The 20,551-nt window shown below is 33.7% G+C and overlaps 1 protein-coding gene across 2 annotated transcripts in view; it reads left to right on the top strand.

The window, feature by feature from the left end:
* Positions 1-20,551, top strand: part of gli3 (GLI family zinc finger 3) — a 340,422-nt gene that overhangs the window by 227,455 nt on the left and 92,416 nt on the right. For both annotated transcript variants that reach the window (XM_087308354.1, NM_205728.1), the window contains 1 exon segment: positions 8,423-8,528. In XM_087308354.1, the coding sequence (XP_087164480.1) occupies positions 8,423-8,528 (106 nt within the window).

Here is a 20,551-nt window from a genome sequence, read left to right as displayed (position 1 = left end):
AAACCCATCCACCCCCCACCACACTCGCACACTCACACACACACATACCCCATGCTGCTCGGTGTTGGAGGCTCTTTGATGTGTGTGAAGTGGGATGACTGGCTGGGTCTGAGGCGCAGAAAAGGTTCAGTGTGGAGGTCTCTGAGGTGCTCACTACTCAGTGTTCTCATTAAGGCAGTGGGACTGGGTTAATCAGCTTTAAAGTTTACACACATATGCTTTTGTCTGAGAGCCCTGACCAGCCACCCCTGGGCACCACCTGTTTGATAAAGAGGAGGCGAGGCAGAGCGAGAGACAGCGAGAGGGGAGTCTATGTTCATTCCCTGACTAATTTGTCTTTTCTTTCTCTCCTGTGCCCTGGTAGTGCTGATGATTATTTGGGAATGTAAATTTTAGGGGGAGGGGTAAATGGATTACAACTTCTGCTTGTTTTTTTGGCTACAACTCTCTTGGTGTTGAGAAGGATGTTTTTTGCACTGAGGGATGAAACGTGCAGCATGTAAACAAAGGCAGTTACATTTTAAAAACATATTTAGGTACAAAAAAAAATTACAAATGTAAATTATATTGACAGTTTATTTAAGTTAAGTGTTTAGCATTTTTAAATAGTAAATAGTAAAAAGTAGTGAGTGATAAAAAGTGAAACAAATTAAGCCACTTCGATGCAGGCCTTAATTTGCCCTGAGGTTCTGACTCATAAATGCCTATGCGGTGTAACCAGGACTTGACATTTACCCCACCAACCCACCAAATGCAGGTTGTGGTAGGTTAGACAGACACTCTCACTAGGCACTTTGGCTGGTTGAAAATAATTATTAAATTGCCAGTGCTTGCTCGTCACTAAAGATTACAATTTTAATTTATGACCATTTGTCAATATGCATGCAAATGTGATATTAGAGTCGAGAAGAAGCATGACTGATAACTGTTTGGCGAGAAAAAGATAGAAGGTGAATATAGAATGGGTGGATGATCAAGCGCATGGTGTGACAGGAGAACCTCACTCACTGACAAGGGTTTTGTCGCGCGAAACAGCTGATGTGATGCATGCAAGTGCTCAAAAGCTCCCATGTCTCCTATACTTGCATGAAACAACCGTGCCTGAAAACGCAACTAGTGCAATAAATTTTTTTTTTTTTTAAATAGACTGGAAAGAGTAGACTGGTGCACATACACCTACAGTGTACAGTCATCAAGAGCTTGAGATTTTTGTAAGCAGTAGCGTTTGCTGCTTTTGCTTTAACAATTTTTTTAACAAATTGTTAATATGTCTACTATTAACCGCGTGCACACGATCATCCTTTCATCACTGCTCACGGAATGTTTTTTACATGTTTTCTTTAGCTTACAGTTATTTTTGTTAATGCAGTTTATTTCTCATCCTTTACACTTACCCATTTATGTATTGTTAACCGGCGATCTGGCACCTTTAGCAATGGCAGATTGCCGTGTATAGTGTGGATACATGAAAATAACTTTTTTATATGTCAATTGTTTTTAGGAACATTTTAGATGAATAAAAAGAGTATGTATACAGCTATATGTTGCTTGTTTTGACACATTATTTCAAATTTGTGGCAAGGAAATAATTAGTTTGGTGTGGCTAGAGAGAAAATTTGTAAATTGGTGTTGAGCCTGAAAAGTCAAGTGAAATAAAACGAATTGCAATGCAAGCAAGGCATGTTGACATAATACATAATTTAAATCAAGTAATTTTAAGATGCCAAAGTCAAATTTATGCATATAAAATATACTTCCCAAACACAACAAAATTGTGGCTAGTGCAAATGCTGAGTCTCTAGTAATATTAAAGAACTCCTAGCCACAGGGGCTGGTGATGAAAAAAGTTAATGTCAAGCCCTGGGCATATTGTCATCACCATTGTCATATTTTTTTATTTTTTTATTTCTTTCTCTTGTTCAAAAAAGGTACTGGAGATTATTTTTAATCTGACAATATATTACTTAACAATCCATTTGATGTCAGCAATCAACAGAGGGTAAGGTTTTGTGATTGACTATATTTGTCAAAGACACAAGTTTACCATGTATTTAATCTTTTATTAAGTCTTTTACAGAGTACAATATTTTCACATTGTTATAAAATAATATTGTTAATAAAGATTGAGGTACTGCAATACATAAACATATCAAGCTCACAACAGACGATTGTTGTTATCAAATAAAATATCTTTCTTTCTCTGTTACTAACAACACCCATTTTAAAAGAAAGGGTTTTTTGTCTGATTTTCCTCTTCTTTCCTCAGTCTCTGTGTATCTCTGCTGGCTTCCCATGGCTGGACCCCGCCACCTTTATTCCAGCTAAATTTTTCTCGGTCTGATAATTTATACAACTATAATTAGCCCATTACCATCATACCAATCTGGAACTATAATTAAACAAAGGACAAAAGGCAACAGTAACCCCCACAGAGCATCGCTCAACAGCACTCATGTGTATTTACATGCAGACACAGCTGGATCCTACAGCCTTTGCACGCTTTGTACGCTTGTATGCTTTACATGTATGCTGCTCACAATATTCAGTGTCCTCAAGGTATGCTTCTTATCATGAGCTTATCAACTGCTTACAACCATTCACAAGAATGCATGTATGTTTTGTTGCCCGTGATATATAGTTTTTCAGGTTCTTACAAATATACAGTGAAATGTGCACTTGCTTTTCCATTGACACACAACTCATTCAAACTCACAGGGTTTAAGACATGTTGGTCATTCAGTCATCAGCTTTGTGGAGGCGAGCATGTTTGAGCAGTGAGATCATAAGCGTGTGAAGTGGCATAATGAAAACTGGCAATGTGCAAGGCGCACACTCATAAAATAGAACAGCATAGAGGGATAATTTCCTCCACATTACTGATTCAGAAAATCAGCATCTTTCCTTTTTTATATAAAGCTCTTACCATTTTTTAACTCTGTAATTCAGTAGAACTAAAATTGTACTGTTCAATACTGCTACATCTACTACTTCTACTTCTACTACTACCAGTTTTGGGAGCATTACTTAAAGCAATTGGCTATAGCTATTAGTTAATTCTTACAAGTAGTAACTGAGTAACTAAATTGTATCATTATAAAAATAACTAATTACCAGGAGTAACTATTGTATTAATCTTTTAAAAACGCACATTAAAAAGTACAAATTGTTTGTTGAATAAAATTACTCTAAAAATTCAATACTATTGTTATGTTATTATTACATATTATATACATATTTACATATACTATCATTTATATGTTATTATAAAGCATTCTGCAGTATTCTAGAGTATATTAATGCTGCTGAACAATGTGAGATATATGACATGTATTATTTTATTGTAAATAATGTATGTATTGGAGCAATAAAACATAATAGATGATTTAGAACTTTTAGGGCCCTATCATACACCCGGCGCAAGGCGTGACGCAGTAGTCTTTTGGTAGTTTAAGCTTGGCGCAAGAGTCGCTTTGAGACGTTGCGCTACGCTGTTTAAATAGCAAATGCATTAGCGCTCATTTGTGCGCCCATAAGCGTTCTGGTCTAAAAAGGAAGGCGTTCTGAGGCGGACCGCTGGCGCATTGCTATTTTGAGAATCTATAATAGATTTTTCATTAGACCAAAACAAACCCGGTCTAAACTCCGGCGCAGAGTTGCGCCTCGCTTACGCACTGCTTAATACGCACAAGAGAGCAATAGGCAAATATCTTTACATAAGAAAAAACGTAAATATTAAGGATATATATAGGATATAATAAGAATATAGGATATAAATATAAAGGATTAAAATATTACAAAACATATTATTTTCTAGCCTACATAAATATGAAAAACCACTGCTTTTATGTCTTCTTCATCTCGGGAGGCTTTTTCAGTTCATTCATAACAATTTGCTCTTGTATAATGTTATTATTATTAGCAGTATTATTTATTATATCCATATTTATATTTTTTTGTTAAAAACAAGCTTAGATTTTCCCACCTGTCAGGTTTTAGACCATATGGGGCACAGCATGTGTTTTAGGATATAAATCAGGTTTTTGAGCATATTTTGCTATTATTATTCATTTATTTATCTGCTGGAAATTAGAACTGAATTTAGAAATAGTTTTGAAACTAATATTTGCGTTTAACAAACAAAAGTATTTATTTATAGACTAATTGATGTCTGTGCGTAAAGGTTTCCCTATCCAAGAGCGAAAGTGAAAGTGATCCATTATCTCTCATTCTCACGCAGTAGATGCCCTGTTTAACAGTTTTCTATTAAAAAACTGTGAACTGTTTGCTTGTGAAATGCTCATTTTTTCCACTTAGACTTACTTTGCGTCCTGTAAATAGCGAATGCGCTCTTGGCGCGACGCAGCTGACTCTTAAAGGGAATGGGAGATGACACTCTAATTGGTTTATTCTTAAAACACACCTATAACTCGTTAAGAAAATAAACTCAACCCTTTTAAACCCTGCGCCGAAGCGCATGGCAGATTTCCCGTCCTTAAGTTAGCAAAAACGCGTCCTGACACGCCCTGAAAGCATTTGCGCCCTGCGTTTTGCGATTTGCGCATGGACCGTCAAAATAGAGCCCTTAATATTTACCACAACTGGCCAACAAATAAGTCTAAAAATGTATGATTAAAATCTATAATATTATTAAAATCTATACAATTATTAAAATAAAAAATAAACGATGCTTAACTCTCCTATTTAATTGTGGGTCAAAAATAAAAAGCATAAAGCATAAGAAAAGTCTAAACAATGTTGTTATTTACCTTGAAATTAGGTGACGATTTCTAAAATGCCACATTAGAAAAACCATATAATATTCTAATATCATATTTCCATGAAGTCACATGTACACATTTAGTTTAAAGTGGTTATCCTTTGGGTCAATTTTTAACCGGCCAGTTTTTATACAAAAACAATGGTATTTTATTCCACAACATATGTACACTCAAATCAACATAATACAGTATTGTTACTGTATAAAAATAATATTGTTTTTATTTGTTTATTTATATTTGAGTATTGTTTTTATATTTAGTCTATGTAAAATATAAAAATAACAGTAACATTTTTCTATGTGGGGGTGGTGACATGGTGGCTCAGTGCTTAGCACTTTCGCCTCACAGCAAGAAGGTCGCTGAGAGTCCCAGCTGGGCTGGCATTTCCGTGTGGAGTTTGCATGTTTTCCGTGTTAGCATGGGTTTCATCCAGGTGCTTCGGTTTTCTCCACAGTCCAAAAGACATGCCATACAAGTGAACTGAATAAACTAAATTGGTTGTAGTGCCTGTGTATGTGTGTGGAGGAGTGCATATGAATGTTTCCGAGTACTGGGTTGCAGCAGTGAAATGAAAATTTTAAAATTTTCATGAAGATTTTGAGAGACAAAAGTGGTGGAACTGTTCAGCAAAATATTTGACTATGTGTCATTGCATCCCAAATGACTTAAAATAATAAAAACAATGTAACTAAAGCAAACTAAAGCATGCTTGGTAAGTAAAATACAGTGAACGCTGGCTGAGGGGGAGAAGGGAGGCAACCACGCCTAGAATGAGTACACCCTTAGGGCCTACTCACACTATGCTATTCGAACCGTGCCCAGGCCCGTTTCCTTGATCGTTTGAGAAGTGTGAGTGCACTAAATCGGGCTCAGGCACGATTCACTTGTGAGTGCAAAACTCGCCAAAGCCCGAAACTGAAAGCGATATGTGACTTTTAAGGGACTGTTTTCTATTGATTTATTAATCATTCTTACTGTTCAGTGAACGCAAACTGCCGTAGCTTATTAAAGATGCAAACCCCTCACAGTGTGACAACTGCGCAACTTCAGCAAACCTAGTTTCTTTAGCACAAGGGCTTTATGATTGTTTTTGAGCGTCAAAAGTGGTTCATCTGTTCGGCGAAATATCTGACTGCGTGTCACTGCAATCCCAAACAATATAACTGAAGAAATCCCCACTGTGCTGAGCGAGAGCGCTTCTGACCACCAGCGCATCATTGATGACGTAAGCGTGCCCAGGCTTGATTGTAATGTGAGTGCGGGCCGTCGGGGGAGACAGGAGATGGGAGGGGGGACAAGCATGCTTTGGTCTGGTTTAAGGCAACTGTAGTTTTTAAACTAAATTTTTTGTTTAATCTCAGAACATTTGCACAGCTTGTATATTTCCTTTTTCTAACACTGTCAATCCAAGGCATTTGTCATGACAATTTTTTTTAAAGAATAATTATCATAGCTAGTCTTCTATTTACATGTAAGTGAGTCTTAAGTGTGTGTGCGTGTGTGTGTGTGTGTGTGTGTGTGTGTGTGTGTGTGTGTGTGTGTGTGTGTGTGTGTGTGTGTGTGTGTGTGTGTGTGTGTGTGTGTGTGTGTGTGTGTGTGTGTGTGTTTGTGTGTCTAAGGAATCTTTACTTTTTGATTCTGAGTTTTTAAGAAAGGAAAGAAAAGAAAATAAGCAGGTTCTGTTCTTTCCGTCTAATCTGTAGATCACAATACAATAAACTCCTGTTTAGGGTGTTATCAAAACATTATGCCAATCCCCCAAAGAGTATGTGTAATGAAACTTCAAGAGTGAGGATGGTGGATTAAAAGAAAAAAAAGTAAATCTTCATAAAACAGTTATGGGAGTGCTTTTAGTTCATGCTTCAGGCTGTATCATCTTCCTAAAATAATAACCTGTAATTGTAATAATATTCACACTCTTTCTGTTCATTGAGTGTTTGTGTTTCATCGGAAACTAATGAGTCTCGTCAAGGTTTTCCTTTAATCAGCTCTTTCATTAAAAACCTTTTATAATCATGTCTTAATGGATGTGGCATGAAATAATGACAGCAAAAATCCCCTCTGCAAAATGCATGGCCACAAAAAAAACAGTAGTTCAAAAGAAGGGGTGCTGGGAATGGTTGACTTAAATTCGTAGTATGCTTTTTAAAAGTTTAAATCTAACGAGTAACTTGTTCAACCTAGTTGAGACTGTAGGTGAATCAGTTAGGTGGTATAATTTCTTTTTTAAGGTGGACACAATGTTGTCCAGTTTTAGCTCTGACTGCATAACCTGAACTGTTCAGCTCAACAAACAGACATTCACATTATTTTTTTTGTGCATGAAGAAAAGGAAAATTAAGATAACAGCATACTATTCACAAACAGTATGCAGAAATATAAATGCATGACTACAGGCAAGGCAGGTGCCATGGGTCATGATGATTGCTCAACAGAGAAGTATAAATTAACCTTAAGCTGCATGTTAGAGCAGAGCTCATTAATATTCATGACCATTCTAAATATGGTCAATTAGGAGCTTCTTATTTTAGGGGTATTTTATAGAGTAATAAACGAGCATATAAAACAATTTCTGGAGATTCATTTACTTAACTAAGGCACATATTATGTAGATATCGGTAGCGATGTCGCCTCACAGCAAGAAGGTCTCTGGTTCGAGCCCCGGCTGGGCTAGTTGGCATTTCTATGTGGAGTTTGCACATTCTCCCTTTATTTGCATGGGTTCCCTCTGGGTGCTCCAGTTTCTGCCATAGTCCAAAGACATGTGGTACAGATGAATTGGGTAAGTTAAATTGGCCCTAGTCTATGTGTGGGTGTAAATGCAAGAGTTTATGGGTGTTTCCCAGTGCTGGGTTGCCGCTGGAAGGGCGTCCGCTGCATAAAACATATGCTGGATATGTTGGCGGTTCATTCCGCTGTGGTGACCCCTGATGAATAAAGGGACTAAGCTGAAAAGAAAATGAATGAATGAATCAACGAAGCAACCAACCAACGCTGTATATTGCACCTTTAATGTAAAAGGACACAAAACCGGGGAATCATTACAATAAATATGTATGAACAGGTGACATCAAAGTCTCTTACTACCCAATTCACCTGTACTGCATGTCTTTGGACTGTGGGGGAAACCGGAGCACCTAGAATAAACCCACGCGAACGCAGGGAGAACGTGCAAACTCACTGAAACGCCAACTGACCCAGCCGAGGCTCGAACCAGCGACCTTCTTGCTGTGAGGTGACCACTGCGTTACGCTCATACTATTCAGCATTTTTTTAATCAGTGCATCAGAGCAGATGTTTAGCATTTCATACAAAATAATGCTGAATTTAAGTGTCTTAAATGTTGATGTGATTTAAAAGACTTATGCTGATTTTTAAATCACCATAATATATGTCTTTCTGTCAGGTTGTAAAAATTAAAAAGTCACCCTTATTATTTACCCTCCTGTTGTTTCAATTCCATATTATTTGGTCTTTGGATAGTACTAGTTATAGTAGTATTAGTAGTATTAATATTAGTATAATTATTATTATTTTTGTTTATTTGTATGTTTGTTTCTGAACAGCTTTATAAAAATTACAGTTGAACTGCTGGTGACAGATGAACCTATTTGATGATGCTATTGGTACCTTTTTTTTAACAGCTGCACCACAGTTCTTTCCTGCTTTTCATCATCCAGTACCAATTGATGATAGACACACACAAGGCCGATACATTTACGAACCCTCGCCAGTACCATCACTACACATGTAAGTAAATTCACACTTTTTTTATATCTGTTACCATATTTATGACTAATAATGCCACCATAAATTCTACTAGGACCTGAAAGATGACACTAAAATATCATATCATATTGTTTTATTATATTGCAGTTTATATGTTTGTGTTTAAATGAAGGTTCCAGTTTTATTGCGGTATATCCTCTAATTATTATTATTACTTTTTTTTTTTTTGGGGGGGGGGGTCTAATAATATATATATATATATGTATGTATGTGTGTGTGTGTGTGTGTGTGTGTGTGTGTGTGTGTGTGTGTGTGTGTGTACATTGCTGTTCTATCTGTTTATTCATTTGTTGTTTTTACTATTATATGCATTAATTATTTTATCATATTTTTATTCAGATTTCTTCATTTTTTCAATTTAATTTTAATGTAGGATTTACTGTATGTTATTTATAATCAGCATAATATGATTTGTTAAGCAAATGTATAACAAATAGAGACATCTATGTCTGGTCTTGCAATATTGCAGTACACAAATGTATTAGATGTTGTTTCCATGCGGGGTGATCTGCACCTCTCTGGCTGCAACAATATCTGGTTGTTTCAAAGATCAAAGGCTTGGTGAACACACTGTCAAGAGTCATGCTAATGAGTGTGTCAGAGGCAGATACACTAGATTAGCAGCATATGAAAGCTCAGGCCTTGTCAGAAAATGCGTAACAAACTTTTCTCACACACAGTTGTTCTGCAAGCTGTCACATGTAGTACAACAATCCCCCACCTCAACTTCAAGTGAGGAAACTCTATATTGCTAATGTACACCAATATGAAAACTTGTATGAAGATGTTACCTTCTTCAAAATGATTTCAGCATTAATGACACTAAAGGTGTCCCAAATTGCATACTTATGCACTATTCTTATTTATTCTTATGCACTATGCCATTTTGTAGTATAAATAGTGTAAGTAGTGCATTCACACTAAAAAAAATAAAATAAAATAATAAATAAGTGCACTTTAAGTACCCAGATGATGCACTCATTAAACTGTTAAAAAGAAGTGTGAAATGTTGGACGCTTCACACAGTCAACAGCAGCTTGTTTGCCCTTGTAGCGGAAGTGGCAGACCTTTAGGGCACTGATTTTGATTTATTTTTTATTTTGAATTGTAAAAGCAAAATTATCTTACGAGAAATTATATCGTCTCCCAATGGTGAATGAGGTTTTACTTACGGAAGGAATTATTTGGTAGTTTGGTCATTTGCTAATTTGGCAACCATCAAATGTCTTATAGAAAATGGTTTTCCGCTTAGTTAAAATGAAAACGTTTTTGGGATGACGCTACATTCATACACTATGCTGTTGAGTGTGTAAGTGCATAGTGCATCTGGGACGCAGCTAAAAAGATTCTTTTTTAAATTATCTCAGACATGCCTCAAATTCCTTTTATTAACAAACTAAATTAATTACATCTTAAGGCTTGTCTGGTATCCAGGTAAAGTATAAAAGATGTAGAAACACAAAAGATATAAGAAACACAAATTTTTAAAAGAATAGCCCCCTTTTGATTTTATTTCATTTTTTTTTTTATATTTCCCAAATGATTTTTAACAGAGCAAGGAAATTTTCACAGTATGTCTGATAATATTTATATTAATAATATATATTAATAATATATATTTTCTGGAGAAAGTCTTATTTGTTTTACTTCGGCTAGAATAAAAGCAGTTATTAATTTTTTTAAAAACATTTTTGGGACAAAATTATTAGCCCCTTTAATCATTTTTTTTTTTTTTTGATAATCTACAGAACAAACCATCATTATACAATAACTTGCCTAATTACTCTAACCTGCCTAGTTCACCTTATTAACCTAGTTAAGCATTTAAATGTTACTTTAAGCTGTATAGAAGTGTCTTGAAAAATATCAAGTAAAATATTAATTACTGTCATCATGTCAAAGATAAAATAAATCCGTTATTAGAAATTAGTTTTTAAAACAGAAAAATAGAAATGTGCTAAAACAATCATCCCTCCATTAAACAGAAATTGGTGAAAAAAAAACAGGTGCGCTAATAATTCAGGGGGGCTAATAATTCTGACTTCAACTGTATATAAATATATATGTACAACAGTTCGACATCATAATCATGTGTATAAAAAAAAAAACTTAAGAGGAACTACTTTCTTCTGCCATTCATCTGCAGCTGACGTCAGAACAGCAGAAACCGTTGCTTGGTCACCAACATCCTCTCCATACAGAGATTTCCCGATTTTTTTCTGTTTCAACTGTAAGATCACAATATTACTATGGTATAAATGCAGCACTGTTACAACGTTATACAGTAACTTGCCTAATTACCCTAACCTGCCTATAGTTGACCTAATTAACTTAGTTAATTATCTGTATAGAAGTGTCTTAAACGGGGGGTCTAATAATTCTGACATCAATATTACATATCTGATAATAGGAGAGTAATCATTTTATTCCTCAAACTATTTTTATAATACTGTTTACTTCTTAGCTTAATGTATCCTCTTTTCTCTTTTTAAAGTACAGCTTGTGCTTGGTTTGAATGCTGTTTTTCCTCACCCATCTCCACTTTTTTTTTTTTTTTGCCTCTCTTGCACTGGCACATCATGTTTAACCACAGTAGCTTTGTTGTGGGACAAATTGAATGGGGCAGGTACTTGGTCCATATTACATTTCTTATTCTTCATCATTACATGCTTTGCCTCCCCCCACGTTCCCCTCTCTCCATCCTCGGGATTCATATCGCTCTTGAACACATTCCACCACTAAGAATAATGAATTTTTTATGTTGTCTCCTCGCTCTAACTCGTGTGCTAAAGAGAGGTGTGAAAAGAAAGGAGAGACATTCGCCGGGGGCTTGATTGATGTCCAATGTCACCATAAACAAAATGGCAAATATAATTTAGCATTTATTTTATGCAGAGATAATAGGGCAACATGAGACTCAAACAAGACTCAAACAAGCATCTGCCACAGTTTATCATTTGCTGGTGAGAAGAACAGAGCGTAGGGTTAGAGGAAGACAGGGGGAAAGCATATGAATTAAATTACAAGTTGGAATGCCTGACTTGCTATAGTCCTGCCTTTAAGTGAACAGTCACACCTTTGCTATATGTTCACTAACAATTATCCATACCTCAACACTTTGTTTTAAATAAATAAATAAATAAATAGTGTCTAGCAATCCCCTGTTATTAATTTAACATTTAACCTTAAGGACTTAATGCACGATTACTTTAATTTATTTAAAAAGAATAACTAAGAACCCACTAAACCAATTATTTATAATGTTTTTTTTTTTTTTTTTACATTTTTCAAGTAAATATATAGGGTTAGTTTTTAAGTGTCATGAAACCCATTGCCTTAAAAAAGGGTGTTGCAAGCTGGTTGGGACTGCATGCAAACTGGAGATCTATTATACACCTAAAGACCACAAATTTTTAAATACTAATTTTATAATAACAGCTAAAGTGTACAATGGGGTGACCAATACAATACAATTGACACAATAGAGTGTTGCCTTTAGAGATTATTATTACAGTAAATTTTAAGCCTACTTTTATTAGCCTACTACTTCTCTAAATAGTCTCTTGCAGAAACTTTGATTATCCTTACCACTGATCTAATATATATATTATATTATATATATAACATTTCAGCACATATTTACCATATTTGAAGAGACTGTAAAATCAAAAGGAACTAGGACAGTTTTTTTTTTTTTTTTTTTTTTTAAAGAGGCGATTAGCAAAAGCAGCACATTTCTTCAACCTTTAAGCAACCAACGGTCCTATTTTCAGCAATGTGCAATCTACATTGTAACATTTCAAATTAATGTGTTTGGTGGTTTCATGACGCTTTAGGATTTAAAGCCCTAACTTTGATTTTGATGGAAAGGGAGATTAACAAAAAAAACTTTTCATGTCTAAAATGATGTATAATTTTCACATGCTTTATTTTTTTAAACTTAAAACTTTTATTATACAAAAATTTATTTCAGAAAAATTGTGTCTTTTTTATGTTTATTTTTTTGTGTCACTTTTTAAAATTAGTTTTTCTTAGAGGCAAATTTGCATTTTGGAATGATTTCTCGATTTTAAAATAATGTTCATACAAGGAGGGAGAGGCAGTGGCGCAGTAGGTAGTGCTGTCGCCTCACAGCAAGAAGGTCGCTGGTTCGAACCTTGGCTCAGTTGGCTGTGTAGAGTTTGCATGTTGTCCCTGCCTTCGCGTGGGTTTCCTCCGGGTGCTCCGGTTTCCCCCACAGTCCAAAGACATGTGGTACAGGTGAATTGGGTAGGCTAAATTGTCCGTAGTGTATGAGTGTGTGTGAATGTGTGTGTGGATGTTTCCCAGAGATGGGTTGCAGCTGGAAGGGCATCCGCTGCGTAAAAAAAACTAGCTGGATAAGTTGGCGGTTCATTCCGCTCTGGCAACCCCGGATTAATAAAGGGACTAAGCCGACAAGAAAATGAATGAATGAATGAATGTTCAAACAAGGACAGAGTTATGACTGCTGAAAATTGCTCAGGGGTGCATTTCTGAAAACCATCATTAGCCAACTAAGGACGCAAGTTTCATCATTACAAACATAGTTTGTTGATTTGGCATTTCCCAAATTCATCGTTCCAATGAACATTTGCAAGCTGCGTTGCAAACATGTACACTAGCAACTACACCTCTAGAGCTGTAGGTAGAAACATTGTTCCTGGTGGCTTCTATTCCCAGTTATCCCCCCTATGCCCTATTCGTTTAGAACATTCTAACATTTAAACTTGGACATATTAAAAAAAAAAGCATTAAAGTCATCACTCTTAGGTGTAATTTGCTTTCAAATTATTTTTACAGTTCAGTTTTAGCATTCTTCAAGTTTACAATTGAGTTCCCTTCGTAGTGCACTTTGAAAACATTTATGTTATTTTAAAAACAGCCATGGCTTATGACGAAAGCTTATTAGTGATCTAACAGCAGAATTTATGTTACGTCTCCAAAGCTTGTGAAAACAAAAAAACATAGCATACGTAAATGCTTTTAATTTATAGTAGGTTATTTATTAAGTATCTGCATGCCCCATGACATGGGCCTGCAATTTAGAACATTTCTGCAGTGGTCTACATGCATGTGTCAAATTGTAAAAGTAGACTTTTCAAATTATATAAAACAAATAAACAATATCCAACGTTAATAATAATGATAATTATAATAATCATTAATATTATTGATATTATTAATGTTATTATTAAAATAGCATTTTCTTCACTTCCTAATAAATAATACATATTAAATTTGATTTCTTAATAAATAGCCTCATTATTCATTTATGTGATTTATATATGATATTAGAATACCTGTTAGCTTTTGTATGTGGTTTTATGTTTTCGAATCGAATATTTCATGTTCTCGATAATATTTGAAAAGGAAAAAGGCCCTACTTGTGCCTATTAAATATTTTAATTAATTTGTAAAATTAGTGCATATTTTTACCTAAACTAATATTGGATTTTTTAAAAATATGTTTGCGTATAAAACAATAATAAAACTATATTGTTCTAATAAAACAATATAATTTGCACAACTAAATTATGGGGTTCTTCTCTAAAGAAGTTGTTACCACCCCGTTTAGATCATAATTATGGGCGTCTTAAGTTATAACTAACGTGGTTCAAACAATAGATCAGCAACAGAAAAACTACGAGTTTTGGGAAACACTCATCACTACATTGTTCATTTCCCAAACGATGCATTATGCTAGTTCAGCCGCGAGTTATGTCGTTGTTTGGGAAACACACCTCTGTTCAATAATAGGTAAATAATAAATATATATTAAAACAGAAGATAGCTATTTTAAAATTGTGATTTTTTTTTCAATATTATATTTTTGAATGCATGTTTTATAATGAAAGAAATGCTGCATCTTTCAAAAACATATTGAAAGTTTTACTTACTCCAATGTTTTAACAGTAGTTTGAAATTTTGTAAATAATAATAACAATCCATTCATTAATTTTCCTTCAGCTTAGTTCCTTTATTCATCAGGGGTCACCACAATGGAATCAACAATTATGCAGCATATGTTTTACGAAGCAGATGCCTTTCCAGGTTTCAGGTTCCATCCAATTTAAACAGCCAATTAAGTTTATACAGTTCAGCTATACCGCATGTTTTTACTGTGGGGGAGCACCCAGAGGAAACCTATCCAAACACAGGGAGAACATGCAAACTCTACACAGAAAGGCCAACTGACTCAGCTAGGACCCAAACCATGCTATGAGGCAACAGTGTTAACCACTGAGCCATCGTGTCTCTCAATAATAATAGAAAATAATAATCATAGCAAATTTTTATATATTATTTGGTTTAGTACCGAATAGTAATTTAATTAAGTAATTTAATAGTCACCACAAATACATTTTACTATTTTATTGCACCTGAATAAGTGAACTCAACTGCATAGAAACAGCTCACATATATTACAGTAGGGCGCAGAGTGTGTTTGTGTGTGCTAGGCAGTAGCAGAGACGTGGGAGTTGAGGTTAAGGAAGAAAAATGAAAAATTTGAAGACAAGTTCTCCTTGGTGAACAGTATTAATTGTTATAACCACTCTTAAATATGTGCCTAAGAACAGGCGAGAAATGATTACAGTACTTTCCCATGCAGCTCCTCATTACAGCTCATAATTACAGTAGCTTTCACCTAGCGGCAATGCCATCAATCTACACAGAAGTTCTCAGCTGTGAGTAGACATCTAAGACTAAAATAAATAAATAATAACTGGAGAGGAAAGTGAAAATCACCGTGGCAATGATCATCTAATTTCCCTCAACCATTGCTGATTTGCTAGTTGACGAGACAGAGTTAGACAGTCCTGACCTATTATTTGAGAAGGCTTTAATTGAAACATGTTTATTTATTGCCCCCGTTGAGTGGAAGCCTCTTGCACAGTGCACTAAATGACACTAATGGCTGTGATATGAGGGGACGGAATTAAATTAAAAGCTCATAAAATGAAATATGCTTCATATTAGCAGTTTGACACTTAATTTGCCTTTGAATGAGCAGAGGAAATCACAAATTAACTGTCCTTTGTGTTTTCTCCCCTTCTCCTATGGCAGTCTTATTAGACCATGGGTAAGCACAATTACTGCAGAGGATAATCGTGCAGGTTATGAATTCATATAAGAGCACCAGTGTGGTATTTAATATTAAATGGAGGGGGGTGTCTCACATAATGTGGCTGTTCTGTTTATTACAGCAGGTCAAACATACAGAAAGGAAGTTAGTCATTGTGCCGAAGGATCTACGTAGTGAAATATTTAAAATGTTTTTGAAATTATTATACTTTTATTTATTTTTTTGTTTCTGTCTTAGTCATTTCATTTACTTGGTTATACTGGACCACATTGACAATTTATTAACTGAACAATCTTATGACTCTCTTGACCTTTTGCCAGCCCTGACCTGGAAACAGCTCCGCTCTATTCATTCCATTTTAAACTAATTACCCCTCTTTAAGCAAATAAGATAAATGCTAAAGAAACACTCTCTGCAGGGTGTCTGTTTGTAAAAATGTCTTGCTGACTTGCTTATGTCTGGTGCTTAATTGTAAGTGTTCCCTCACTGACTTCAATGTTATTCCCACAGGCAAACAAAAGACACTCTCAAACACAAAGCCCAAGTGACAGGATTTAGTCTCCTTGGTGATTGCTCTGGACAAATGGAGGCATTTGTCAATCGCCTAACAATAGAGTTCACTCAAGGGTTTAAAGCTCTTATGCTTGAAGCAAGTTATAAAATGACACAATTAGACATACTCCTCCCATATGTAATAAATTCATTGGCTTGATGCAGCAGTACCGCTACTTAATAAAACTGTATTATCACCACATTATTTTTTCAAGTGGAAATAAATTCTATTCAGTGATTTTGTTCATAATTACGAATAAATAAGAATCAATCAATAAATAAGAATTTTCCTTAAAGATGAAAACAGTATGGTGAGACAGCAGTCTGCAATCCCAGACAGCATATGATTTGTACAGCTTAAAATAAAAAAATAAAAACTTGCCAATTACACAGGAAGTTAAGTTTAAGAAAAGTTTATAAGTTAAGTGTTCAAGCATTAATGGGCAGTATTTATGAGACATTTAATTCAAATACATATTTAACATACAAAATAGTATTTTTAAATTTGTATTTGATAGAGTTTATAAAAATGAGTTAATAATTTGCATCAAAGAACTTTAGTGTCTTGTATTTTTGTAGTTTCAAAATAATGTAAAATACTTTGCTAGAAGTCTAGAGTATATGATAACATCTAAAAAAAAATATTTGCCCTAGGCCTAAACAAACAAATTATTTATTATTAAGAAGGTGGTCAATGTTTGGAGTATGGATGGAAATTATACTCAAGCATGATCAACAAATCAACAATCATTGATTAGTATAGTATACTGTACTGTAGAAAATAGTAAACTGTGCAGTGATGAGACCACATACACACACACACACACACATATATATATATATATATATATGCAGCAGTATATATATATATATATATATATATATATATATATATATATATATATATATATATATATATATATATATATATATATATATATATATATATATATATATATATATATATATATATATATATATATAAGAATATTATATGTAAGAATATTATATATATTTAAGAAATTACATTTAATAAAATCTCAGTCTTTAAGAACAGGATGTAGAGCCTTGAGATCACCAGCAGTCTCAGTACTGCAGGACGAAATGTAGAAGACCTTTAGAAATAATAATAATTTTAAAAAATATATATGGTGTGTTGGTGTTTTTTAAGAGGGTAAACTGAGACCCTTTCAGTTAAATAAGAACTGAAAAAAATCTTGGGAGTACAATTATACTGTAGAAATAATGAATGGATTGCTGATGTAGATGCCAAGAAAATAAGACTTACAACTATTAAGATAAGTTCTACACGTATGATACCCACAATATTTCATTGGCTGTTCCAAATTTCAGTATAGCTGATCTGCAGGTTCAAAAAAGATAAAAGACGTCTACCTATAAACATGTTCAAATGTCACAATATATGAAACCTAAAAATCTAATAATATTAATAATAATAATAATAATAATAATAATAATAATAATAATAATAATAATAATAATAAAATGACAGCAGGAGGATAAATATGTGGAGTTTATTTGCAAAAACAGATATTTTTGTAATTTTGACATATCATATTTTTATGTTGTGCAATGAAGAGTTCAGTTGCAAAAAACATGATTAATGGAAATTACTAAAACTACAGTTTTTAGTTTTGAACAGTTCAATTGCAAAAAAAAAATTGATTTAAGAAAAAAAATATGTGAACAAAAAATAAATGAACTCTTTGTGTAGGCCTGTCAACCTTTTAAAATGTATGATTGTTAATAGGTTAAACAATCATTGAAGAGAGATGATGGCAATTTTACTGGCCATGCAATGGGTGGAAACATAATCAACACTTAGAGTCAGGGCCAGATTATCATAAGATCTAGGTGGGGTTGAACCCCCAGGGCCCACAGAAGAAGGGGACCCTGGATTGGCTCAAGAATTAATTTGCACCATGACGCGGGAAACGCCTCCTTGCATTCTGCTTTTCTCTTGTCGATAATGTAAGAAATACTTTTGGTTCGCTGCTGTTCAAAATATTACAAACAGTGCTAAACTCGGGCTCGGAGTGGCTGTAGCCCAATCAGAATATTGAATAGCCCTGTTTTAGTCACACAATTTTCCCAGGATCATGCTGAATGGACCTCGCGGCTGTTACAGACTCAATAACCGGCCCGCGCCTGTAAAATACATCACACAATATAACCGACACAGTGCGTGAACAAATAAAATAGCTTACACAAGCAGAAATAAAAATGTCCATCTTTGTGGAGTATATAAAGTATATAGAGTGAATATAAAGTACATGCACTTTGCTTTACAGTAAGATTATCTAAAACAGTTAGAAAGCAAACTTTTTTTTATAAATGTTTACTTTGCCCCTTTTATGAAAATGACAGAATAATATGAAGCAATGAAATATTGGCGCTGGCTTTCATCAGACAATAGGTCTATATCCGATGTAATAAATAAATAAATAAATAACAAACAAAATAAAATAAGGATGCTATAGCCTTCTGTAACTCAGAAGACCACAATATTTTTGATATTAGAAGCATGGATTTTAAAGATATCCCATCATTAGGGATTAAGTTCTAAAGAACCTTTTAAAGGTAAACTCCTATTTAAAGCATTTATTGTAAAGAACTAATTTAGGTAATAATGCAAATGTTTTTGTTTTGCTGATTTTTGCAGCCTGTTTGAACTTTAAAGTTCATGTTATGTCATTACTTAATTTGTATAACCTACTTGCAGGCCTATTTTAATAAAATAGAAAAATATATATATATAATAAATATAAATCAAATGGTGGAAAAATAGATAATAACATTAATAAGTAAATTATTAATATTACTAATATTAATAACAAGAACAATATATATATATATATATATATATATATATATATATATATATATATATATATATATATATATATATATATATATATATATATATATATATATATATATATATATATATATATATATATATATATATATATATATATATATAGTATATATATATAATATGTATGTATGTATATATATATATATATATATATATTTATATATATATATATATATATATATATATATATATATATATATATATATATGTATATATATATAATATGTATGTATGTATATATATATATATATATATATATATATATATATATATATATATATATATATATATATATATATATATATTTAATTAATAATAATAATTATTATTATTATTATTAATAATTTTGAGGTAACAAAAAAAAAAGGGGGCCCTTGGATTTGCTATAGCCAGGGCCCTTGTGTTCTCAATCTGGCCCTGCATAGAGTACAATTTTTTGACTCATAATCTGCATTAAATGGGTCAGAGGTGATAATCATTAGTCTACAACTTCCCCCTGTAGGTGAACGAGGTGGGAGAGAAAGGGTGTTTCTATTAAACATTGTTTACTTTACTGAGTCAGTTTAATGATGAAAGGTCTGCAACGAAATATCATGCTTCTTTTTAAAAGTATTTTGTAGTATTTTCAAAATACAAAATACAGTATTTTATTTTGATACATTTGTGGCTGCTGTACGTTATAGCTTAATTTGATACACTTAAAATGTATGTATTTGTATTTGTAGAAAACCCATCTGACACTGGCTTCACTTTTCAGCATTATAAACTATGATATATGATATATAACTATGCCAAACACTTTGCTAATGCAGCGTATTTGCAATTATTTTTTAAGAACATAGCAACTGATGACACACAGCATGCATTCACTTTAATAGCATGTATTATATATTTTAATTTACCAATATTACAAAAATAATCTAATATATGCTAATTCTATACTATTAAGTCCAGACCTTAATATTTTAAAGTAAGTATGGAATTACCTGGATATGAAAAACAGACAGAAACATACACACACAAACACGCACGCACGCACTCACGCGCACACACCACACACACACACACACACACACACACACACACACGCGCGCACACGTACATGTTCAGAATATTATATTATATATATATATACACACATACAGCATGTTCTCCCTGCGTTCGCGTGGGTTTCCACCGGGTGCTCTGGTTTCCCCCACAGTCCAAAGATATGCGGTACAGGTGAATTTTCATAGGCTAAATTCTACCTAGTGTATGAGTGTATGATAGTATGAGTGTGTGTGTGTGTGTGTGTGTGTGTGTGTGTGTGTGTGTGTGTGTGTGTGTGTGTGTGTGTGTGTGTGTGTGTGTGTGTGTGTGTGTGTGTGTGTGTGTGTGTGTGTGTGTGTGTGTGTGTGTGTTGTGTATGTGTGTGTTGTGTGATGTGTG

The sequence above is a fragment of the Danio rerio genome, chromosome 24 (genome assembly GCF_052040795.2).
Source record: "Danio rerio strain M-AB ecotype USA chromosome 24, GRCz13ab, whole genome shotgun sequence".
Taxonomy (NCBI): Eukaryota; Metazoa; Chordata; class Actinopteri; order Cypriniformes; family Danionidae; genus Danio; species Danio rerio.
This window is presented reverse-complemented; position numbering and strand designations above follow the sequence as displayed.